This window comes from Haliotis rubra, unplaced genomic scaffold (genome assembly GCF_003918875.1).
Source record: "Haliotis rubra isolate DU_JTF1 unplaced genomic scaffold, ASM391887v1 Scf1049, whole genome shotgun sequence".
NCBI lineage: Eukaryota > Metazoa > Mollusca > Gastropoda > Lepetellida > Haliotidae > Haliotis > Haliotis rubra.
This window is the reverse complement of record NW_025764947.1, coordinates 295,124-321,659: the sequence shown is the minus strand read 5'-3', so window position 1 is coordinate 321,659 and position 26,536 is coordinate 295,124. Positions and strand designations below refer to the sequence as shown.

General features: G+C 43.9%; 1 protein-coding gene across 1 annotated transcript in view; it reads right to left on the bottom strand.

The window, feature by feature from the left end:
* Nucleotides 1–9,996: 9,996 nt before the first annotated feature.
* Nucleotides 9,997–26,536, bottom strand: part of LOC124275605 (probable ATP-dependent RNA helicase DHX58) — a 48,609-nt gene continuing 32,069 nt past the window's right edge. The window contains exons 5-19 of the mRNA XM_046711209.1: nucleotides 24,600–24,656; nucleotides 24,402–24,472; nucleotides 21,916–22,351; nucleotides 21,505–21,570; nucleotides 20,735–20,809; nucleotides 18,327–18,494; nucleotides 17,750–17,841; nucleotides 17,197–17,448; nucleotides 16,760–16,928; nucleotides 15,792–15,887; nucleotides 15,253–15,431; nucleotides 14,724–14,862; nucleotides 12,480–12,743; nucleotides 11,315–11,483; nucleotides 9,997–10,747 (exon numbers count right to left, since the gene is read on the bottom strand). Coding sequence (XP_046567165.1) covers nucleotides 10,132–10,747; nucleotides 11,315–11,483; nucleotides 12,480–12,743; nucleotides 14,724–14,862; nucleotides 15,253–15,431; nucleotides 15,792–15,887; nucleotides 16,760–16,928; nucleotides 17,197–17,448; nucleotides 17,750–17,841; nucleotides 18,327–18,494; nucleotides 20,735–20,809; nucleotides 21,505–21,570; nucleotides 21,916–22,351; nucleotides 24,402–24,472; nucleotides 24,600–24,656 — 2,849 coding nt within the window. The 3' untranslated portion in view covers nucleotides 9,997–10,131. The remainder of the gene's footprint in view (nucleotides 10,748–11,314; nucleotides 11,484–12,479; nucleotides 12,744–14,723; nucleotides 14,863–15,252; nucleotides 15,432–15,791; nucleotides 15,888–16,759; nucleotides 16,929–17,196; nucleotides 17,449–17,749; nucleotides 17,842–18,326; nucleotides 18,495–20,734; nucleotides 20,810–21,504; nucleotides 21,571–21,915; nucleotides 22,352–24,401; nucleotides 24,473–24,599; nucleotides 24,657–26,536) is intronic.

Genomic DNA, 26,536 nt, shown 5'->3' with positions numbered 1-26,536 from the left:
CAATTCAGTACACAACATCGTGCTGAAGAGTTTCGTCTGCTTCTTTAAAGGGAAGTAACTCCTGAAGGCCAAGTCTAAACTGGTATACGGAACAAGTTGCGTTTACAACAGGGCAGTACCCAGTTTGCGTATGTGAAACACAAGTCACAAGGCAGGCAATAATATATCCAGTATGTTTAATCCGGGCTATTATATAGTTGCTGGTAATTATTTATGATCAGGTCTTTTCTTAGCGCCACGGAATCGAAAACAAAAAGACATAATTGCGTTCAGTGTACATTTCGTTTAGATTTGGAGGTCAAAGTTCAGTGATGGTTCATGATTATTACTATTCCTTTTGACTTTCCCTTGGCCCTTTTGACTTTCCCTTGCCCCTTTTGACTTTCCCTTGGCCCCTTTGACTTTCCCTTTGGCCCTTTTGACTTTCCCTTGGCCCATTTGATTTTCCTTTGGCCCTTTTGACTTTCCTTGCCCCCTTTGACTTTTTCTTTGGCCTTTTGACTTTCCCCTTGGTATTTTTACTTTTCTTTGGCCCTTTGACATTTCCAGTTTCTAACAGGTTAGTCAAGGAGCTTATGGGATTCCGTGAAAGTTTTTGATGAAAGCAAATCATATATTCTTTTGTGTTTATATGTTAAAGGAGTTTAAAAAAATGTTTGGTTCCAATCTGAATATTGATGTGAAAACCTATTTTTAGCTCAAAATCCAAGATGGCCGCCAAAATTTAACCGGGAACTGAAAAAGTTGCAAAAACTCGGAACAAAACAATGGTTTTAATATCAATACCATGCATATTTGGTTACGGAATATATTTCTCATATGCTGTAAGTCACCAGATGTTTTTAGTTTGACTTTTGTCTTAAATTTACATTAAAGAGTCATTTTTAGCTCTAAAAGTTATAATGATGAATAAAACCCCCATTTCTTCACAAGGCATATATTTTGTTTAGAACTAGTACAATATGAAAAAGGAATATACTTTTTACCATGTTTATCAACTATAGAAGAGGTCTTTACGTGAAACTGCGACCCAGAATATACTCTTCCAAAAAAGAAACGCACAAGCCATTTGTTAGAAGAATTTCCTGCATTAGTTTAAGAGCTATTATTTCATGTAATCCCAATGGTAAAAAGGTGAAAATTCAAACGTCTATAGACAAAGCCTTTACTGTTGTGTTTCTGTTTGCTTGAGTCCACAAGATGGCGTCAAAGTCAGTTATTTGTATGGACACCATTGGCAGCAACTACTGCTCGGTACCGCCTCGGCACACACTGGATAAGTTGACGAATTAGCTCTTATCATTGTAGGCGACTTCAATTTACATTTTGACAACAAGGATAACCATGACACTAAACGAATAATTAATCTCAATGACTGAGACAAGTGTCTGAGGCAAGCCACAGAGGAGGACACACTCTGGACTGGATAGTTACCCGTGCTTCAGACGCGTGTGTCAGTTGTGTACCTGTATAGGATCTACAGCTCGCTGACCATTTCCATATCTTTGTGAGCTTGGACCTCTCAATACCCAGTCCAAATGTGAAGATTACTCGCTGTAGGAATATGCGCTCCCTGGATATGGATACTTTTAAAGACAATTTGCTAAACTCAGACCTTATACTTGAGCCACCATCTGATGCTGAGAGTCTCGTCCTGCTATACAACTAAGTTCTATCTGAGCTGCTATATAGACAAACTTGCACCAGTGAAGGACAGAGTCATACCAGTCACTAAAACATCTGCTTGGGACTTCACACCTGAAGTTCGACAAGCGAAAAAAGACTGATGAAATACAATCTTTTCTGGAGATTCATCGCCAAATGTATATTTCAGCCAAAAATCACTCGCCAACGGTCATCAGACAAATCAACATCTCAATTCTAAGATTGAAGCCAACGAGTCATGTCCAAAGTTGCTGTTCAAACTTTTGCTCAGTATCTTGAGTAAACACTTTGAATCGACCCTTCCGACATCTGATGACAATGAAGTAATAGCACAGACATTTTCGGATTATTTCTACAAAAAGCTCCAAGAGCATTCATAACAAGATTTCGTCTTCTACGGCTGTGGATGAAGCTGATATTCCTCCAAAAATGTTTGATGGCACGCATCTTACTCATATTGATAGTTTCACTGATATTTACCAACATTAGTGCTGATTATTAACTCTTCTTAGCCCAAAAGGGCTCAAAATACTACTATAATGTTTTATTAGTCAGGGCTCAAGATAAGGGTCGTATCGGCGTATGTACGGATATAAAATAAACACGATACGGTAGGAAATAATTTAGAAAACGTAGCAGATACGCACCACAGCAGTGGTGTACGGTCTTAGAATCATTTACAGACGTATTTATCTGAAAGTGTATTGTTTTATTGATTATTTCAATGTTGTGGTGCATATATGAAACGAAATACAAGATTACTGATACTCCTTTAAATCCCAATCAGTACTCTAAATGTACTCTTAAAGTTTTCCAGTACTCCTGTATTGAAAAAATAAGGAGTACCTACTCCTGATGTTGAAAAATTATCTGGAGCCCTGCAGTTCTACTTCATCTGGTTATGTCCCAAGTGTACTCAAGTCAGCTCTAGTTAGGCCACAACTGAAGAAATCAAGCCTTGATTAGGAGGATAAAAAAACAAAACAGGCCTGTTTCAAACTTAGCATTTATATCCAAACTCATTGAACGTGCAGTCTCCAGTCGTCTCATGGGCCACCTTTCCTGGCACAACCTCTATGAGGTGTTCCTATAAGCCTGCAGAGCACACCACAGCAGAGATCCCGAATGACCTACGATGTGGTATTGACAAAGGACAAGTGACCCTGCACACATTACTTGGCCTAAGCAGTGCCTTTGAAACGATTGATCACCAGAGACTCCTCAAAAGACTTGATACAGAACTTGGATTCAGCTTTATCCTGGCTGGCATCTTATCTACAGGACAGGACTCAAACCGTTGTTGTTGGTGAATCTGTGTCAACCGCATCTAGGCTTGAGTGCGGAGTCCCGTGCTTGGTCCGATCCTCTTCACCCTCTACACAGTTCCACTTGGCTCTGTTGTAGCAGTCCTTAATCTTGACCACTTCTACGCAGATGACACGCAGCTGAGGAAGTTATTTTAACCAAACACAGAGTCAGCTATAGAGCGTCTCTCTGTCAGATGTCAGACTGTTGCCAGAAGATATTTATGGATGTCATCAAATGCCTTGAAATTAAATTAAGAGAAAACAGAGTCCATTCTTCTGGGACAGGCTGGAAAACGCAAGCAGTGTGACATTACTAGTGTGTGTGTCTGTGGAGCAACCATTCCTCTTTCTTCCTCTGTCAAGGATCTGGGTGTTGTCATCGATCAAGATCTAAGTATGACAGAACACGTCAAGTATGTTACTAAAACCTGCTACTTCCATCTCCACAATATCAGCCAGGCCAGACCGTTCTGACCAAAGATGCCTCAAAAACTAGTCACATCTCGTATAGACTACTGTAACAGCCTTTTGGCCGGATCTCCATCTTGTGTCACTGACCAACTCAAATGCATACAGAATTTAGCTGCTCGCAATACCTCCCAGATCACCAGAAAAAAAGCAAATCACACCAACTCTAAAGGACCTTCATTGGCTGCTCGTGAAACAGAATCTCCTTCAAACTATTCTGTCTCGCATACCATTGCATGACTAACACGGCTCCAGTCTAACTCTCGGATCTTCTTCAGGCTTATGCACCATCTAGATCTCTCAGATCAGGGTATAAACACCTTCTTGTTATCCCCAAAGTCAATCAAGCTAAATATGGACACCGTACGTGTCTTCTCCTATCCTGCTGATAAAATTTTTTCTCCCCACATTTATTTGTATATCTTTTTTTTCAAAGATTATAACCATTTTAGAAAGTTATTCGATCTGATGACTTGAAAATTATTTCAAGGGATTTAATTGAGAGAGTGTGAAGCAGAAAATAGTTTTTTCTCCCCATCATTTCATTATATTTTTATCTATTTTCAAAGAACTGTGCTTTTAGAAGAAAAACTTCAAGCGTAATAATAATAAATTGATAAATCATAATCTGATATTGACATACTACATTTTGAAATAAGGACTGCTCCCTTACTGACAGTCTCACCAAACAAAAATAAACATCTCTTTTTTGTTTCATACATAACTGTTCTTTAATAACTTGATTTACATTGAGTTGATGAAATGAAGCAATTATATACTTACAAAATGCACAAAACCTACATCTGCTTAAAATCGTCTGCTAGCTGCCATTTTGAGAGAGGGAGTGTTCATTATATATTTTGTTTATTTTTTTATTTAAAAAAATATATTTTAGGGTTTTCTTTTAATAAAATATTTCATGAAATAGAGAAACACACTAGGATAAAGTTAATAACCTCAAATCAAAATATTCAACTCTCCCATTATGACCTTCTGACCTTTTAGCAACCTTTTCCACAACCACTTTGTACAGTGCTCAAAAAGTACTATTTGCACCATATTTCAACTTGGAACCAAACTTTTTATTTAACTAGCATGTCTGATGAATACAAAAACACAATGTCTTGCTTTCATCACAAAACTTCCACGGGACTTGAATTCTGTACCCATCCTACCAGACCATCTAAACGTACACAAAACAACAATCTCACGACTTTGGAATCGTTACACACAGTTCCATGCCATTGAAGATCGTCCTGGGAGCGGTAGACCTAGGATCACCACACCGGCTCAGGATCGCTTTATCTCGACCTCAGCCACCTACGTAATCGGCATGCCACACCCACCATCACTGCAACACAGGTGCCAGGTTTGAGGAGAGTATCGGCCCAAACCATCAGGAACCGTTTACATGAGGCAAATTTACGTGCAAGAAGACAAGTTGTTGGGCCCGTCTTGAACGCCAACATCATCGACGCCAACGTCTCAGGTGGTGTACTAACGTAAGGAGATGGACCCTCAGAAACTGGAGAAGAGTCTGGTTTAGTGACGAGTCTCGTTTTCTTCTTCAACGACGACGGTAGACAACGTGTCTATAGACGAGCAAATGAACGTTTTGCACTGAACTGCGTCTTCGACAGGTCGACAGATTTGGAGGAGGAAGCATCATGGTATGGGGAGCCATGTCTTACAACCAACGGTCAGACTTGGTCATCATTCGTGGCAATTTGACGGCACAACGGTACATTGATGACGTCTTACAGCCACATCTTCTGCCGATAATCGACCAACAGAGGGAGTTGTTTCAACATGACAAATGCCCGCCCTCATACAGCTTGGTGCAACAGTGGCATTCCTACAGAATTCAAACGTCAACGTGATGCCGTGGCCCTCCAGATCGCCAGACATCAATCCTATCGAACATCTGTGGGACCAGCTGGATCGTCGTGTTCGTGCACGTACACCACAACCGCACGCGTTGGTTGAACTGGCCGCAGCACTCCAGGAAGAGTGGAGAGCAATCCCCAGGAAAACATCCGCCGTCTGATCTGTTCTGTTCCGAGGAGGTGCACTGCTGTGATTAGAGCTCGTGGCTCTACAACGAGATACTGGAAGACAACGCCTCTAGCGTAAATTGAGAGTTCGATACTGACCTGCATTAACTGTTACCTTATACCGTGCTGACCTAAGGTTCACCATGTCAAATTTCATGGCATTATCTTTAAAAATACAAATGTAATAACCAGTTAAAATTGATATAAACATTACCAAAAACAGGGGTTGCGTTTCTTTTTGAGAGAGTGTGATAGTATTGAGGGCTTGCTCAACAGGTTGCAAAGCCATATATTTAGATAGTATTGAGGGTTTGCTCAACAGGTTGCAAAGCTATATATTTAGATAGTATTGAGGGCTTGCCTCAACAGGTTGCAAAGCCATATATTTAGATAGTATTGAGGGCTTGCCTCAACAGGTTGCAAAGCCATATATTTAGACAGGGCATTGAGGGCTTGCTCAACAGGTTGCAAAGCCATATATTTAGACAGTATTGAGGGCTTGCTCAATAGGTTGCAAAGCCATATATTTAGACAGTATTGAGGGCTTGATCAACTTTCGTAGCAAAAACCATGTGTAAGCCAAGACTTTATAATGGTAGCTACGCCCCCTGTATCTCGTCAAAATATCACATTGGAGAAAAAACGTCTACTTTAAATTTAAATTAGAGGAGGAAAACTAGAGGTGCTGCAGAACATCAAGACGTTTGCGTCAAGAAAGATCAGGAAGAACTGTTTGAGGCAATGGCAAATGTATAAGGATGGGGAACTGGGCCCCCGCTGCGCTCTGAACATGTGCTCACGTATCTATGGCCCTACCACGTCAGTGGAATGATTGCAGTGGAATGTGTATGATGATGTGTCTCAGTGATGATGTTTGAGGTGATCTCTAAAGGTGAGTGGAATTGTGAACATTTCAACCACTTGAACCACCATTTGAACATTTGAACCACTCAACTGTCGTGTGTATGATGATCACACTAAAAGTATTACTTTTTGTTATTATTTACATATTTCCATATTGACACAAATACAAAAACAAAAATATAAATAATAATAATAAATATTAATATAATAAAACATAAAATATATATTAGTTTGTATGTTCTTTTTTACCTATGGCCCTTTGACCTAAGTCTATGGCCCTTTGACCTAAGTCTATGGCCCTTTGACTGTCTGTTGGCCCTTTTGACTTTTTCAATTTTGGCCCTTTTGTCCTTTGGCCCTTTTGACTACAACACCTGTTTTCTATGTGCAGAGTAACGTCTCGCTACGGCTGAATAACATTGGTTGAGTCAAGGTGACAGGTACATTTTATCACATTTATACGCTATATAGTAAAAATCTTGTCAATCATAGATAGCCAGTATTTAAAAGAAGAATTTGTAAATGAGAGTGTGTTCAAAAGAATTGTTTTAAATGTGAATTTACTAATGTATAACCCTTTGATTCCAAACAGTGCTTTCGATTTCATTTATTTATTATTATCTAAATTTGACGTAAAGAGAAATTCAACTTATATATACATTTTCAAGAAGCATTACAATAACATGATTGTTAACTGCATTGGCCGTAATCACGATGAAAAGCTGATATGATATAACATTTACAACATTTTGTAAGTTTCATACTGTGGTCGCTAACGGTAAGCCATGTGCGTAAATACGGTTTGCTACGGTGTCTGTTACTGGTTGCTAATGGTCACCGCAATAGTGGAATCAATACATTAACATTTATTGCAGTTTATAAAACTCCATTTCAGAGCTACGTTAACTTCAAAATAGTAATTTGATGTTAAATTCGCGCCAAAAAGATAACGTTTGGCTTTACTTACACAATTTGTGCGTAAAGACCAGGTGGTGAAAAGTAGTTTCAGTTGAAGCGAGCCGTTACTCTGCACATAGCAAACCCTAACAATTGTAGCGGCCACTAGCAAAGCAAACGTCTTGTCGCTGGTGCGTATTACAGGTGATCCTGTGGAAATCTGTGCGTGGTGACACCATCGCCCGACCCCAAGGAGCAATTGATGACAACGCAACGATTCAGCATGTCTTCGTTGATGTCGAGAAATCATCAAAATGACGAGCTTGTTACACACTTTAATCCTTCCTCACATGACGTCACTGCAGTGCTCTTGCGACAGAGTTACGTAACCTGTCTCTGGTTTCGTTGGCGGGCGCGAGTGAAGCAGGCGACTTTTTGGCAACTTTTAATCGCTCAGTATTAATTAACCAAAAGTTTTTAAGAATGAATTTGATGTTCCGCATAAGACTAACCACACATCTTTCATGTAATGGTTAAAAGAGTAAAAACAAAGTTTATTTATTTAAATAACTACCGTATACGATGTCCTACGCAGTGAGGGTGATTAAACGGCTTACACCACGAGGGCATTCTTATTTAAGAACAATGGACATAATTTTCCCAAGTGGTTTAATCGCGGTTGCCTCCCTCTAGGTTTTTCCTTGCGGGTTTGTCAATGAACTGAGCCAGAGCCGTATGCCGTTCTTCGAGATATTTGTTGAAATCGCATGCCTGATTGTACCTCATAAGTCGTGGAATGTGGACACCATAGCCTCGAGCTGCTGAAATATTGCTCGACACAAAGGGGAAGTCGACGTCATACCTCTTTCCATACAGTTTGTGGAGACTCTTTTGTCACCCTGAATCTTTATGCACAGATCTAACTATGACGAAGACATCACGACATCACGGATCTCCTGTATTTCCATGTCAGGTAGTGGCGGTGGGGTAGCTAGGTTCCCCACACGTGTCAAACCCATTTCTAGTGTCCCCGGCCGAGATGCATGCACACTCTCACTCACTCTATTTCAGGTGTGGGTCGGTGGGGGGTAGCCTAGTGGTTAAAGCGTTCGCTCGTCACACCGAAGACCCGGGTTCGATTCCCCACATGGGTACAATGTGTGAAGCCCATTTGTGATGTCCCCCGCCGTGATATTGCTGGAATATTGGTAACGTATGGACATTCTATGTGACGTTGTATACCATGTTCAATATCTACCAGTAACATAATGTGTAGAGATTATACCACCTGGAATCAATGAACCACTGTTAATGGGTTAATTGATTATTAATGGACACATGTAAAGTTAATGTTTCAATAACTTTGAGGAACAACGCTCAGCGTCATTCTTAACCGCACTGGAAACCTCAGTCACATACATCCACACGGTGTTAAACCCCAATTTCTCTAACTGCGACAAACCAAAAGTGTTTAAGACTCTTGTATTGTCCAACGAAGACAAGATCAACTCTGACCATCAAACAAATGACTTTATTTGTTACACCAGAGTAGTTAGAGTGGGGACACACAGGACGGACACAGTGAGTGAGTGTAATCACAAAGTTTTGACCAGGAATGCTTGATATCGAACCTGGAATTAAATCCAGAGCGACGAAAGGCCATAAGCTGACGTGCTTTCCAGTCGCAAATATACAAAGACAACCTACTACACATAAGGACAGACACATATGTACTGAAGTTAAGGGTGACAGATATATACCGAAGATAAGGATAGACACATATATACTGAAGATAAGGGTAGACACATATATACTGAAGATAAGGATAAACATATATACTGAAGATAAGGATAGACACATATATACTGAAGATAAGGGTAGACACATGTATACTGAAGATAAGGATAGACGCAATGTAGTCCAAATAGGGATAGACACAATATAGTTACGATAAACATGGGCAAAATGTGTTACAGAATACAATATATCAGAAGTCCAATTTCATCAGTACAATGATCATTCACAAACCTAAATTTAGTAAAACAGTATTATGTAAACACGATTCTATGTACTATATATATTTTGTGTACACATGGTATAAATATGCTTGTTCTATATATATGTTATGTATATATTATAATAGATTATACACTCTCTAAATTGATCACACGTTTGTATCACAGCAACAACTAAAGTTCTAATTAATTGCTTAATGAAATAATACAAACTGGCTTCGACAACACTGTGTAGTGGACCATCTCGTGGTGTATGGTGTCCCACTATAACCTTCCATACAGTAATGACACTGGAGGAACAGCTGCCTTCTCCATAAAAGTGACATATAGTTGGCTAGTTGGCTACGCAAGCGTCCTCGTGCTTTAAACTATAATAGTTCAGGGCAAAAGTGTGTTTTATTACACTATACATGGTGGTAGAGCGAAGTGTATTTCTTAAATATGGGCACGAATATAATATTCTGTTTATTACCGAAGTCGTCAAATTGAGGAAAATAACCCAAATCTACTTTCAAACATAGGCCCTCTACCCGCCGCCGCCGCCGCCGCCGCATGGAGAACGCAGCCTCACAGAAGAAACGTGACGTCATAGCATTGTTCATGACGTCACGTCACCATGACAAAGTGATATTTTGCCCTAGGGAATCGTATGAAAAATATGATCGCCCTCGTAGGTAATAACAATGTTTTATTTTTTTATCTTTAATCCTCGCAAATACACGAGGGCATGTGGATGTTACTGAACGGAATATCAGTTAAAAGTAATCAGTCAGTAACGTGTACATAACAAACACGTTACATATCACAAACAGTCCATACATCACATTGCTTCATCGCTCACTGAGACCAGCGTGGTCTCCTTCAGGGTCTGCTGTACTCCTGCTGATCTGCTGTACTCATCGGTCTCGGTTTGAAGGGGACCTTCGACCACTGTTTGAACTTCTGAGGTTCCTGAGTTCCATCGATTAGAAATAGAACATGCTTTATTCCCAGAGTGTAGAACACCACGCCACTGACGAGGATTCGGCTTCCAAGTGGTTTATGGCATTTCATGCACGAGATCCCGCCAGCCATAATGACATCATCAAATTTTAGCTGGTCATTTATCTGTCTCGGCACATGGCTATTTATTTTCGATGTGAAGGTTTTGTCAACCACTACATACTGGCTTCCATTGATGACTCTCATCAAGTCACCAGTTGTCAGTTCTGTCCGGCAATGTTTACAAATGACACAGTACTGCACATGTGTCGCCTGCCTTGCATCAGCCTGTCTTTCTCGCTCTGAGATTTCCGCTGCCGCTAGAACTTCCTGTTGAAACAACCTGATTAGCTTTGAAACTCGGTCATAGGGCATTCGAGTGATGGTGTCGACCGCCTGTTTCATCAAATATTCTTTCACCAGGTTGCGACAATTTCGTTCTTGAACTTTGTCGTCTGCAAGATTTACAGTTCTTCCGCCAACCTTCCTGCTTCGACCTTTAAAACATAAACAGTGGTGAATATAGGAAATATTTCCGCTTGATAACTGCCATACGTACACACATGTACAGACACCGAGCACAGACACCGAGCACATACACCGAGCACAGACACAGAGCACATACACCGAGCACAGACACAGAGCATACACCGAGCACATACACCGAGCACAGACACCGAGCACATACATCGAGCACAGACACAGAGCACAGACACAGAGCACAGACACAGAGCACATACACCGAGCACATACACCGAGCACAGACACCACATACACCGAGCACATACACCGAGCACACCGAGCACAGACACAGAGCACATACACCGAGCACAGACACAGAGCACATACACCGAGCACAGACACCGAGCACAGACACAGAGCACATACACCGAGCACATACACCGAGCACAGACACCGAGCACAGACACCGAGCAGACACTGAGCACACACCGACACATACACCGAGCACATACACCGAGCACAGACACAGAGCACATACACCGAGCACAGACACCGTACAGATATGAAGAGGTTGGTTGTACTATATAACCTGGCCACTGACCCTCGAACCTGGAGCGTTGTTATCTCATTGCCGGTGTGGTTGTAGGGAACGATCACGTTGCAGTCAGGGATGTCAATGCCTTCGTTACCAATAGAGGTAGCCACAATCAACTTGATCCTGCCCGACCTGAAGCGGGCCAGCACGTTATCCTGCTGGGTCTGGGTCATGCCTGGAGGTAACAGTGTTATGCCAGAAACATCGTCACTTCAAAACGTTCAAGGAACATGGTTGTAGTTGTAGACGTTTTCAAGAAACACAGAGAACTATTCTGACACAGTGTGCGAAATAGTTTCCAAATTTTGCTAGCCTGTCGGGCTAGCTATGCCTGAATTTTACTAGCCCACAAAAAAATTCACTAGTCCGAAATGTGAATGTAGATATCATTAAGCTGCTAAAATGATGAACATTTTTATCAGGCCATAATATTGCATGATTCAAAAGTGTGATATAACTTAACAAGTTGGAGAGAGATATATATATTTACAAAATGACGCCAAGAAAATTCACTAGCCAGTCGGGCCAGTGACTGTGAAGATTTACTGGCCCGACTGGGTTTGTTCTAGCCACGGGCTAGCGGGCCAGTGGCTATTTCGCACACTGTATCTGACATCAGTAACAGACGTCTTCTGGAAAGTTATCTGCGAACGTAACAGATATAATCCGGAAAGCGTCGTCACATCTTTTAGGTTGGTTGGTCGGTTTGTTGATTAACGCCACACTCAGCAATATTCCAGCTATATGGAGTCGGTTTGTAAATAATCTAGTCTAGACCATAAAATCCAGTGATCAACATCATGAGCATCGATCTACGCAATTGGGATAGCATGTGTCAACCAAGTAAGCGAGCCTGACCACCCAATCCCGTTAGTAGTCTCTTATGACAAGTATGGGTTAAAGAAGACCAATTCTAACCCGGATCGTCACTGGTCTCACATTTTAAGAGAAAAGATTGGTATGGTAATATAATGGGTCAATAAATTATTAGTCGTGGATAATAAGCAAACCGACAAAACCATGAATATGACAAAGAACACACATTCAGTCGTGTAAATCTATATGGCCATTATGATTCCTAACTACAAATATTGTCTGTGTATATTAAATAAAGTCAGTGGACACATGAATAAGACATTGTCTCAAGCCATCCAGTCAGTCTGTGTCTTACCACCGATCTGTTCGCTCGCATGTGCTCCGGTGAAATAACTAGCGTTCAGGTCTTTGAGAACGTCTGGGACGTGAACGTCATTGTTGAGCCAGTCAGCAAGGGCCCCGCACGTGGCTCGAGTCTGGGCAAATATGATGGCCCTGAAGTCTGGGACGTCTCCCATGAGGTCGACCAGAATATCAGCCAGCTGATTCAGTCTTGGGTTTTCATTGTCACGGTCTTGTGTCCTCATCAGTTCACACCGCATCAAGTCTTTTTTTACCCCTGAAACAAAACATTCATCCTCAGATACCGAGGCTGTTATATGTTTTACATCGTTAAGGTTGAGATGCAGTAGATTCAGTAGATTTTCTGTTTAGATTTTAGATTTAGTTAGTTGTCAGGCATGTATAATCATCTGATGTGAACAATGGTGTGTAGTTGCTATATTTAGATATTTTGGGAGAAAAGAGGAATCTTCCACAACATGGACCATGTGGACTATTCTAGCGCTGTATGGAACACACCGGAAGTTATATTACACGAGGATCTATCATTCCACATAACATCGAGAGTGCGTTTATAGTTATCGCCACACTGGCAATATTTCATCTATATCGTGGTATAACATCAAGAGCAACGGTTGAGTGAAGATCATTATTTCACACTGGATATAAACTGATGTGCAAAAGAAAGTACACAGGTTGTGTTTCTTCCATAAGATAAAAATAACAAAACATTTTGATGAAATGGAAAATGTATGTTGAAGCACACTGCAATACACGTGTTTTAGCAGCAAAATGACATTGTAACAATAAACAGCGATGTAGTGATGACCACTGCATACGGTTCCTACGATGCTGGAAGGTCAAGGCCATTCCACGCAGCGGTCGGTAAGCCCATACATGCCAGCAGGACGAAGTCGTCTTGTCACTTTGAATCGGCTTACGCGATGACCCAATGATGTGGTTGCTGATGACGTCACCGTCAACATCCAGTTGCGGCCTGTCAGCTTGCTGTGGGAGGAGTGAGTGAGTTGGGTTCAACGCCACATTCAACAGTATTCCAGTTACACCACAGCCTGTCAGCTTGATGTGGGAGGAGTTGGAGGAGTGAGTTGGGTTCAACGCCACATTCAACAGTATTCCAGTTACACCACGGCCTGTCAGCTTGATGTGGGAGGAGTGAGTGAGTTGGGTTCAGTGAGTGTCAGCTTGATGATGGGTTCAACGGCCACATTCAACAGTATTCCAGTTACACCACAGCCTGTCAGCTTGATGTGGGAGGAGTGAGTGAGTGAGTTGGGTTCAACGCCACATTCAACAGTATTCCAGTTACACCACGGCCTGTCAGCTTGATGTGGGAGGAGTGAGTGAGTGAGTTGAACGCCACATTCAACAGTATTCAGTTACACCACGGCCTGTCAGCATTCAACAGTATTCCAGTTACACCACAGCCTGTCAGCTTGATGTGGGAGGATTGAGTGAGTGAGTTGGGTTCAACGCCACATTCAACTGTATTCCGGTTACACCACGGCCTGTCAGCTTGATGTGGGAGGATTGAGTGAGTGAGGTGGATTCAACGCCACATTGAACAGTATTCCAGTTACACCACGGCCTGTCAGCTTGATGTGGGAGGAGTGAGTGAGTGAGTTGGGTTCAACGCCACATTGAACAGTATTCAGTTCTTGACGCCTCCTGATACAATTTCTGACGAATAAGGTTCACGACGACTGAACTGTTAATAGCGGGCTGGGTTTATACTGTCACTGGGAGGAGTGAGTGAGTGAGTTGGTTTCAACGCCACATTCAACTGTATTCCGGTTACACCACGGCCTGTCAGCTTGATGTGGGAGGAGTGAGTGAGTTGGGTTCAACGCCACATTGAACAGTATTCCAGTTACACCACGGCCTGTCAGCTTGATGTGGGAGATTGGCTGTCGTGATGCACGTCTAAGACGCTGACCACGTTGGTGAAAACCACAAGCACGGGACTAGTGTTGACAAACATATAATTATCTATAAAAGAGACATTATCTCTTGTGGATACTGATAGTAACTTCAATATTGTTGGTACCTTTATTTCAGAGCTACTTCTTGTCTGTTTTAAGAGTGGCTTTTAGGAGCAATAGTCTCGAAGTGGTTACATTCAGTTTTACCTTCCCTACGTCACATTTATCAGATGAGAATTTCCCTCCTAATCTTATTCTACACGTCAAGTATTGTTTCCTCATGTGATACACTACGTCAGAAATACCTCACTTACTGTTGGCCTCGTTCTGGAGTTGTTGTTCGCCAGCTGTTTGCAGGCTTCCTCCGTGTGTGGACAGCAGTTCATTGCGGACATAGTCTATAACGTCCTTGACCCGAACAAGGTCATTCAAAGTCAAGGCTACGTTGTATTTCTGAAGTACGATGAGAAGAAGCACAGCTTTCAACTAAATTCGAGAATCGAAGATTGACACACTGACTATAACACAAACCATTTTTTTCAAGATGTCCATTTAAGACTTTGTACTGGTGATATAGATTCTATATAGACTGCATGGGGAGTTGTATGAAGCTGCATCTATATTTTAATAAACACCGTAGAAGTGCTCGTGTCCAGCTCGTGCCAGTTTGAGATCGGGTTCCACGTAAATATTCGAGTGGTAACAAATGAAGATGCATTGCTTTAGCAGTTAAATGGCAGACGTCACAGGGATATGGCCGCTAAACACACAGGCCTGAAGTCACTCCACCCTCGAGTCTTCAGTGGCTTTATCGCATGACATCAAGTCTATAAATATACTTACATTTAGGTGGTCGGCAATGCTCGACAGATCACGTATCATCTCTGTCAGTTCGGTATCACCTTGCGTGTTGACCTTGGTGGTGGTGTCCTTGAGATCCACTGTCCAGTTATTGTACGACTGGCTACCAAAGTCTGCAGGCGCTTCCCGCAAACATTTCCCAATTACCTCGTTGTGCATGTCTGAAGAGGAGTTGTTGTAAAGTAGCCGAGTTAGGTTAACCCCCATTCGAACAAACGTTCGGGTCTTACCGCTACGGTGAAAACCACCAGCACGGGTGGGATACTGACAAATACAGACCATCACAGCATTAATTTCCCAAACCAAACATATATGATATATTAACTATACGTTTATATACCGTATATGATATATGATATATTAACTATACGTTTATATGCCGTATATGATATATGATATATTAACTATACGTTTATATGCCGTATATGATATATGATATATTAACTATACGTTTATATGCCGACAAGACTGTAAACATTATTCATAAGCTCATCGCAGTCTAGTGTCTAGTGTTGTCTTACCCTGGAACCTTGGTAGTATGCCCTGAATCCGAGCCATTGCATCTTCTATGACCTTCTTGGACTGACTGTTCTTGTTTTCCTTTAGAGGTATGGTAACTGCAACCGCAACAAAATCACTTCACAGTGGACGGTAAGACTGATCGTCGTAAACGTTCAGTGCTTAGCAGTTGTAGTCGACCAGTTTTATTACGGGAGTGTGTGAGTTTCAGCTTTGCTTTCAACAAGATTTCAGTTTTCAGATGTGTGAGGAAATCCCATGGTGAAATGGGTTGTAGACGACACCATTTTGGTTAAACCTACAAGCACATTTAGGTGCTGACAAACCTAGAAACACAGACTGGGGCGACCTCGACTACAGGTTTGTGGCGCGGCAGTAAGCCCAAACACAGACAGGGGCGACCTCGACTACAGGTTTGTGGCGCGGCAGTAGGCCCAAACACAGACAGGGGCGACCTCGACTACAGGTTTGTGGCGCGGCAGTAAGCCAAAACACAGACAGGGGCGAGATCGATGACAGGTTTGTGGCGCGGCAGTAAGCCCAAACACAGACAGGGGCGACCTCGACTACAGGTTTGTGGCGCGACAGTAAGCCCAAACACAGACAGGGGCGACCTCGACTACAGGTTTGTGGCGCGGCAGTAAGCCCAAACACAGACAGGGGCGACCTCGACTACAGGTTTGTGGCGCGGCAGTAAGCCCAAACACAGACAGGGGCGAGATCGACTACAGGTTTGTGGCGCGGCAGTAGGCCCAAACACAGACAGGGGCGACCTCGACTACAGGTTTGTGGCGCGGCAATAGGCCCAAACACAGACAGGGCGACCTCGACTACAGGTTTGTGGCGCGGCAGCAGGCCCAAACACAGACAGGGGCGACCTCGACTACAGGTTTGTGGCGAGGCAGTTGGCCTATAGGACAGGTACACACGTGACCTTTGCTAAGGAAACAATTCATATAACCAGGCTTACGTTCTTCTGCAAAAGGAACGAGACGGTCTAGTTCCTTCCTGTTCCGCTGCACCGTAGAGATTATGGGTGAGTGAGGGTCCAGGTTGGCGCACAGTCTCAGGATGTTGTCGAGGGCCTCTTCATCTGTTGATGCTTTCTCTACCCCAATCGCGGCGGTCAATCCAACAATCTGCATGAACCCATTAAAAATGTTTCGTCTGAGCAGCATGTATGTTGACTAAACTATATGTTGACAAAATCATACTTTGTTAGGAAGAGAGAGCCAAAAGGATGGTTTCAATATGACTGCCATATATTCCTTTTTATGCTTTGTTGGGTAATATACAAAATACATTATCAATACACTTGAAACATCACGTCAAAGCGTTAGACTTCACATCGGGGTGCACAACGCACTGCGTTCATCTCTTCTTCATTGTTGTCCCGCTGACGCTCACCTGAGGCAGGTGTTGAGCTCCTCCTTCCTTCTCCCGCAGATATCTGATCATGATCTGGTTGTAGGCCTCCCCCTTCCGGGTGTGATGACACTCGTCTAGGACGAGCAGACAACACAGGCTGGACAGACACTCGATCTTCTCCTGCTTCAAGTGGTTCTCCAAGATCATCGGGGTCATCACTGCGATGTCGTTATATGGCAAGAGGATGTGGAGATTAACGCTGTCGTCATCGACGCCCCTCAGTTTCATCACCTACAACAGTTTCGCCTTATATACAGAATTATCTCTGTATAGCAGTTAATGAATCGCAGGATCTTATTCAATAATAATCAATATATTTATTCATATTTATAAACAAATCAGTAATTATATAGATGTTCACATGAAGAACATTACAAATTTGTCCAGATATGTGTCTATTTGCATAATCAAATTTTAGTTAAATAACAAAGGTTTGCTTCAAAACTTCTATGGTCGCAATTGGGTCTGTGTGCCTATCAAATTCGGTATGTACACATAAATCGTAATGGCGTGATCGACTTTCGGACTCTACCTTGTATTCGTCACCGAGGTAACGTCTGACCTCATGATAAGTCTGATTAACAAGCGCTACTGTTGGCTCAAGAAATATAACTTTCCTTCTTTCTGAAAAATGAAAATAGATATTATTGAAGATTTTAAATGTTCTCCCTTTTGGCAACCCCACTAATCAGGACGCCATGCATCACAGCACTAATACCCCACTTTCACCTGGATTAACGTTGCAGTAATAGAGCTGCTGTGTTATTCCGGCTGGCGTTTACTAATCACTCCATGCATCATAGCACTAATACCCCACTTTCACCTGGATTAATGTTGCAGTTGTGTGTATAGAGCTGCTGTGTTATTCCGGCTGGCGTTCACTGTTGTATGACAAGGGTGAGTTTAAAACGTATATTAGTCCTAGCTCCTTTTCATATGAACAATCCAAAAGTAAGTAAACTCGAAACCGTCAAGGGAAATGATGAATGGAAATGTTTGATGATAACTAAATTTTCCCAAGACTATATATAATAAGTTAACGTCATTCGGGTTGAATATAATACTGTTGAATGTGGAACTCAAAATTAAAGGTTGTAAAAGGACAATACCTTTCTCAAGGATGCCTTTAGCGATGTGGATGGCAACCACAGTTTTCCCTGATCCGGTCGGAGGCCAGATGATGTTGTTGCGACCAGTTAAGGCACTGGCAGCAAGCTCCAGCTGGTACTCCCGCATCTCAATGTCCTCACGGGAGTAAATGACAGTTCTCTCTGGGTCTGTTCATAGAGAGGGTATATTAGGGGTAGTCTACTGCCCGTGGAGGTAGTATCTAGGGGTATCACGGGAGGTCTGTTCAGAGAGAAGGTGTATCAGGGGTAGTCTACTGCCCGTGGAGGTAGTATCTAGGGGTATCACGGGAGGTCTGTTTAGAGAGAAGGTATATTAGGGGTAGTCTACTGCCCGTGGAAGTAGTATCTAGGGGTATCACGGGAGGTCTGTTCAGAGAGAAGGTATATTAGGGGTAGTCTACTGCCCGTGGAAGTAGTATCTAGGGGTATCACGGAAGGTCTGTTCAGAGAGAAGGTGTATTAGGGGTAGTCTACTGCCCGTGGAGGAAGTATCAAGGGGTATCACGGGAGGTCTGTTCAGAGAGAAGGTGTATTAGGGGTAGTCTACTGCCCGTGGAAGTAGTATCTAGGGGTATCACGGGAGGTCTGTTCAGAGAGAAGGTGTACTAGGGGTAGTCTACTGCCCGTGGAAGTAGTATCTAGGGGTATCACGGGTGGTCTGTTCAGAGAAAGGTGTATTAGGGGTAGTCTACGCCCGTGGAAGTAGTATCTAGGGGTATCACAGAGGTCTGTTCAGAGAGAAGGTGTATTAGGGGTAGTCTACTGCCCGTGGAAGTAGTATCTAGGGGTATCACGGAGGTCTGTTCAGAGAAGAAGGTGTATTAGGGTAGTCTACTGCCCGTGGAAGTAGTATCTAGGGGTATCACGGGAGGTCTGTTCAGAGAGAAGGTGTATTAGGGGTAGTCTACTGCCCGTGGAAGAAGTATCTAGGGGTATCACAGGAGGTCTGTTCAGAGAGAAGGTGTATTAGGGGGTAGTCTACTGCCCGTGGAGTAGTATCTAGGGGTATCACGGGAGGTCTGTTCAGAGAGAAGGTGTATTAGGGGTAGTCTACTGCCCGTGGAAGTAGTATCTAGGGGTATCACGGGAGGTCTGTTCAGAGAGAAGGTGTATTAGGGGTAGTCTACTGCCCGTGGAAGTAGTATCTAGGGGTATCACGGGAGGTCTGTTCAGAGAGAAGGTATATTAGGGGTAGTCTACTGCCCGTGGAGGTAGTATCTAGGGGTATCACGGGAGGTCTGTTCAGAGAGAAGGTGTATTAGGGGTAGTCTACTGCCCGTGGAGGAAGTATCTAGGGGTATCACGGGAGGTCTGTTCAGAGAGAAGGTGTATTAGGGGTAGTCTACTGCCCGTGGAAGTAGTATCTAGGGGTATCACGGGAGGTCTGTTCAGAAGGTGTATTAGGGGTAGTCTACTGCCCGTGGAGGAAGTATCTAGGGGTATCACGGGAGGTCTGTTCAGAGAGAAGGTGTATTAGGGGTAGTCTACTGCCCGTGGAAGTAGTATCTAGGGGTATCACGGGAGGTCTGTTAAGGGGAGAAGGTGTATTAGAGGTAGTCTACTGCCCGTGGAGGAAGTATCTAGGGGTATCACGGGAGGTCTGTTCAGAGAGAAGGTATATTAGGGGTAGTCTACTGCCCGTGGAAGTAGTATCTAGGGGTATCACGGGAGGTCTGTTCAGAGAGAAGGTGTATTAGGGGTAGTCTACTGCCCGTGGAGGTAGTATCTAGGGGTATCACGGGAGGTCTGTTCAGAGAGAAGGTGTATTAGGGGTAGTCTACTGCCCGTGGAGGAAGTATCTAGGGGTATCACGGGAGGTCTGTTCAGAAAGAAGGTGTACTAGGGGTAGTCTACTGCCCGTGGAGGAAGTATCTAGGGGTATCACGGGAGGTCTGTTCAGAGAGAAGGTGTATTAGGGGTAATCTACTGTCACCTCCCAACGAGGTGTTGAACCTATTCATTTTACTCTACAGATGTGAGTGAGTGAGTGAGTTTAGTTTTACGCCGCACTCAGCAATATTCCAGCTATATGGCGGCGGTCTGTAAATAATCGAGTCTGGACCAGACAATCCAGTGATCAACAGCATGAGCATCGATCTGCGCAATTGGGAACCGATGACATGTGTCAACCAAGTCAGCGAGCCTGACCACCCGATCCCGTTAGTCGCCTCTTACGACAAGCATAGTCGCCTTTTATGGCAAGCACATGGGTTGCTGAAGATCTATTCTACTCGGCATCTTCACGGGTCCTCTACAGATGTAGTATCTAGGGGTATGATATCTACCTCCTCACAGGAGTAACTGACATCTGTCTCTTGGTCTGTTCAGAGAGAAGGTGAAAGAATAACTAGGGGTTTTCAGTGATGTAAAGAGTTGTGGCAACAAACCTCCATCCTGGCTTCCTGCGTCATCAGATGAGTCGCTGTTTGAAACCGTGCAGCTTTGTGACGGTGGCTGTATCCCTGTAATATACATGTAACAACATATTATTGGCTGTATCTCTGTAATATAACAACATATTATTGGCTGTATCCCTGTAATAAAACAACATATTATTGGCTGTATCCCTGTAATAAAACAACATATTATTGGCTGTATCCCTGTAATATACATGCAACAACATATTATTGGCTGTATCCCTGTAATATAACAACATATTATTGGCTGTATCCCTGTAATATAACAACATATTATTGGCTGTATCCCTGTAATATAACAACATATTATTGGCTGTATCCCTGTAATATAACAACATATTATTGGCTGTATCCTTGCAATATATCAACATATTTACACAGTATATAGAAACTCAAAGTACATTTAATAAATTCTACTTGTCGTGATGTGTGTGCATGTTGACTGTTGACGTCCGTTTTGTTAGCTGCAGTGTATTACCGTTAGAGAATACAGATGCTTTAATGTGGTCTGCACTATAAAGCTTAGACTCATGCTTAGTCTCTGAATATATATAATTTTGATAGTAACAAACAAGCCCATTTAAATTGAAAAGGAGCCCTAGGGAGACCAGAGATTCAGAACCTGAGGAAATCTAGACTTGCTTAATTTAGGGCTTTAGCACTGCAGAGAGGGCTTGGCAGTGAGAAATTAATGTGGTTCAGGGACTGTGAGACAGACTATATAAAACTATATTCGTTACTTTTTCTCAGTGTCTGTTCCTCCACACCAGCCTCTCTCAGTTCCGGGATGGGTGTTGAAATCAGTTCTGTAAGTAATTAGCAGTATCTATATCAGAAATGTATCACGGCTGCTGGAGCTCACCTGAATATGAAGTCATCAGTGTAAGATGCCATCGAACACAGACGATTGTACTTAATATTATGCCATTAAAAGAGCAGGTGCTTGTCGAAACCTACTCCTATATACACAGATACCACTTTTCCTTACATTTGAATAATGGTCAAATATATTTGGTTTATTCCGGCGGCAATATCAAAACTAGATTTTGCGCTACTAGTGAGAACAAGTTTTAGCTTCACTGGTTCACATTTATTCATAACAAATGGTGCCGACAGTGACTTTACATGCCCAGGAACTGATTGTCTTCTACCTCTGTGATGACGTGGCGTGTCCATGTCCAGGAAACAGTCCAGTGAAATATCTGCGCTGATGATGTGTGGTAGTGCTGATCGTGGACGAAGGGCTAACAGTTGGTCTCGGCTGTACCTGGCGACTCCCCTGTGGCTCTGGGAGTCGACCTGATGCTCCGGATGGCCCTGGGTGTCGACCTGACGCTCCGGGTGGACCTGGGTGTCGACCTGACGCTCCGGGTGGACCTGGGGATCGAACTGACGCTCCATGTGGCCCTGGGTGTCGACCTGACGATCCGGGTTGCCATGGGAGTCGACCAGACGCCCTGGATGGCCCTTGGAGTCGACCAGAAGTTCCGGGTGGCCCCGGGGATCGACCCGATGCTCCGAGAAGTGCTGGGTGTCGACCTGACCTTCCGGTTTTCCCTGGAGGTCGACCTGACGATTCGGCTGGTCCTGAGAGAGCAAGGTCTTTCGTGAAGAATGAGTATGAGTGAGTGAGTGAGTGAGTTCCTGTTTTATTTACAACAGCCAACAACAAAAGGCGACTGAGAAATGGATTATTATACTCTAACAAGTTTGGAAAAATGATGACCTGAGATGAAATGTGGTTTAACCTCGTGTGTACTGTGTTGTGCATGTCTGCGTGTATGTGTGGCTGGTGGTGCTGTGTTCATACCAGTAATGCCGCGTGTATGTGTGGCTAGAGGTGCTGTGGTCATACCAGTAATGCCGTGTGTATGTGTGGCTGCTGCTGGTGCTGTATTCATACCAGTAATGCCGTGTGTATGTGTGGCTGGTGGTGCTGTGTTCATACCAGTAATGCCGTGTGTATGTGTGGCTGGTGGTGCTGTGTTCATACCAGCAATGCCGTGTGTATGTGTTGCTAGTGGTGCTGTGGTCATACCAGTAATGCCGCGTGTATGTGTGGCTGGTGGTGCTGTGTTCATACCAGTAATGCCCGTATGTGTGGCTGGTGGTGCTGTGTTCATACCAGTAATGCCGCGTGTATGTGTGGCTGGTGGTGCTGTGTTCATACCAGTAATGCCGCGTGTATGTGTGCTGGTGGTGCTGTGTTCATACCATGTAAGTAATGCCGCGCGCATGTGGTGGTGCTGTATTCATACCAGTAATGCTGTGGTCATGGCTGGTGGTATACCAGTAATGCCGTGTGTGTGTAGTGGTGCTGGTGGTGTAATGCCGTGTTCATACCAGCTGGTGGCCCTGTGTTCATACCATGTGTGGCTGATGGTGGCTGTGTTCATACCAGTAATGCCGTGTGTATGTGTGGCTGGTGGTGCTGTGTTCATACCAGTAATGCCCGTGTATGTGTGGCGGGTGGTGCTGTGTTCATACCAGTAATGCCGTGTTTATGTGTGGCTGGTGGTGCTGTGGCTGGTGGTGCTGTGTTCATACCAGTAATGCCGTGTGTATGTGTGGCTGGTGGTGCTGTGGCTGGTGGTGCTGTATTCATACCAGTAATGCCGCGTGTATGTGTGGCTGGTGGTGCTGTGGTCATACCAGTAATGCCCAAGTATGTGTGGCTGATGGTGCTGTGGTCATACCAGTAATGCCGTGTGTATGTGTGGCTGCTGCTGGTGCTGTATTCATACCAGTAATGCCGTGTGTATGTGTGGCTGGTGGTGCTGTGTTCATACCAGTAATGCCGTGTGTATGTGTGGCTGGTGGTGCTGTGTTCATACCAGTAATGCCGTGTGTATGTGTGGCTGGTGGTGCTGTGTTCATACCAGTAATGCCATGAGTATGTGTGGCTGGTGGTGCTGTGTTCATACCAGTAATGCCGTGTGTATGTGTGGCTAGAGGTGCTGTGTTCATACCAGTAATGCCGCGTGTATGTGTGGCTGGTGGTGCTGTGTTCATACCAGTAATGCCGTGTGTATGTGTGGCTAGAGGTGCTGTGTTCATACCAGTAATGCCGCGTGTATGTGTGGCTGGTGGTGTGTTCATACCAGTAATGTGTATGTGTGGCTGGTGGTGCTGTGTTCATACCAGTAATGCCGTGTGTATGTGTGGCTGGTGGTGCTGTGTTTATACCAGTAATGCCGCGTGTATGTGTGGCTGGTGGTGCTGTGTTCATACCAGTAGTGCCGCGTGTATGTGTGGCTGGTGGTGCTGTGTTCATACCAGTAATGCCGCGTGTATGTGTGGCTAGTGGTGCTGCTGTGTTGATACTAGTAATGCCGAGTGACAGGCAAGGTGACAACATATACCATCTTTCAATGTATTGCAGTTTGAGCGTGAAAGAAACACCAACATTCTGTTCTATGGGCCAACATTCTATTCACTATGCTCTGGAGGCTGCCATTTTTGAAATATATTATAATGTTTTGCAGATTAAAACGGTATGCAACAGAGAGAGGTCCGGGCACATCCAGGCTGGTGAGGGCCATCATCAGCCCTCTCTACCCGTACTTTAGAAAGATTTATAATATCATTCTTTGAGATTTCCAGGATTCCTATTAATATATGTAGAAAACTAGCTCACGTTTTCTTCCCGAGAGTCTAGATCCGGAAAGGAGGTCACTGACGATACACAGCCCGTCTCTGACTGGGAGTCTGTCAGCAAAAAACATATTTTTGACAAAATACTTACCTACAAGACATAGAGCTGAGACACAGCATATATCTGAATAAATATGTTCGTATTTTTATGTCAAGGGTTTACAGCATAAGTTAGACTCACCGGTGTCACTCCCATCCTCCCCGTCATCACTGTCCTCATCCTCGTCAACGCCTACATCTGGACGATCACAAAGATGTACAATATTATCTTCATACACAAAATGTACCTTGCAAGGCATGTGCTGCTACTGTTACCAGCATCAAACTGATACATTCCCTCTCACACCATGTGCTGCTACTGTTACCAGCATCCAACTGATACATTCCCTCTCACAGCATGTCCTGCTACTGTTACCAGCATCCAACTGATGCATTCCCTCTCACACCATGTGCTGCTACTGTTACCAGCATCCAACTGATGCATTCCCTCTCACACCATGTCCTGCTACTGTTACCAGCATCCAACTGATGTCCTGCTACTGTTACCAGCATCCAACTGATGCATTCCTCTCACACCATGTCCTGCTACTGTTACCAGCATCCAACTGATGCATTCCCTCTCACAGCATGTGCTGCTACTCCAACTTGCCAGCATCCAACTGATGCATTCCCAGCTCACACTGATGTTCCCTGATGCATTCCTCTCACACCATGTCCTGCATTACTCAGCATCCAGCATCCAACTGATGCATTCCCTCTCACACCATGTGCTGCTACTCTTACCAGCATCCAACTGATGCATTCCCTCTCCACCTGCTGTCTACCAGCATCCAACTGATACATTCATCTCACACTGATACAGCATCCAACTGATACATTCCCTCTCACAGCATGTGCTGCTACTCTTACCAGCATCCAACTGATGCATTCCCTCTCACACCATGTGCTGCTACTGTTACCAGCATCCAACTGATACATTCCCTCTCACAGCATGTGCTGCTACTCTTACCAGCATCCAACTGATACATTCCCTCTCACACCATGTGCTGCTACTCTTTTACCAGCATCCAACTGATACATTCCCTCTCACAGCATGTGCTGCTTTTACCAGCATCCAACTGATACATTCCTCACACCATGTTGCTGCTACTGCCACTCCAACTTACATTCCTCTCACCATGCATCCAATCTGATACATTCCTCTCACACCATGTGCTGCTACTCTTACCAGCATCCAACTGATACATTCCCTCTCACACCATGTGCTGCTACTGTTACCAGCATCCAACTGATACATTCCCTCTCACAGCATGTGCTGCTACTGTTACCAGCATCCAACTGATACATTCCCTCTCACACCATGTGCTGCTACTCTTACCAGCATCCAACTGATACATTCCCTCTCACACCATGTGCTGCTACTGTTACCAGCATCCAACTGATACATTCCCTCTCACACCATGTGCTGCTACTGTTACCAGCATCCAACTGATGCATTCCCTCTCACACCATGTGCTGCTACTGTTACCAGCATCCAACTGATGCATTCCCTCTCACACCATGTGCTGCTACTGTTACCAGCATCCAACTGATGCATTCCCTCTCACAGCATGTGCTGCTACTGTTACCAGCATCAAACTGATACATTCCTCATTCCTCACACACAGCATGTGCTGCTACTGTTACCAGCATCAAACTGATACATTCCCTCTCACACCATGTGCTGCTACTGTTACCAGCATCCAACTGATGCATTCCCTCTCACACCATGTGCCTGCTACTGTTACCAGCATCCAACTGATGCATTCCCTCTCACACCATGTCCTGCTACTGTTACCAGCATCCAACTGATACATTCCCTCTCACAGCATGTGCTGCTACTCTTACCAGCATCCAACTGATGCATTCCCTCTCACACCATGTGCTGTTACTGTACCAGCATCCAACTACCTCTCACAGCATGTGCTGCTACTCTTACCAGCATCCAACTGATGCATTCCCTCTCACACCATGTCCTGCTACTGTTACCAGCATCCAACTGATGCATTCCCTCTCACACCATGTGCTGCTACTGTTACCAGCATCCAACTGATACATTCCCTCTCACACACCATGCTG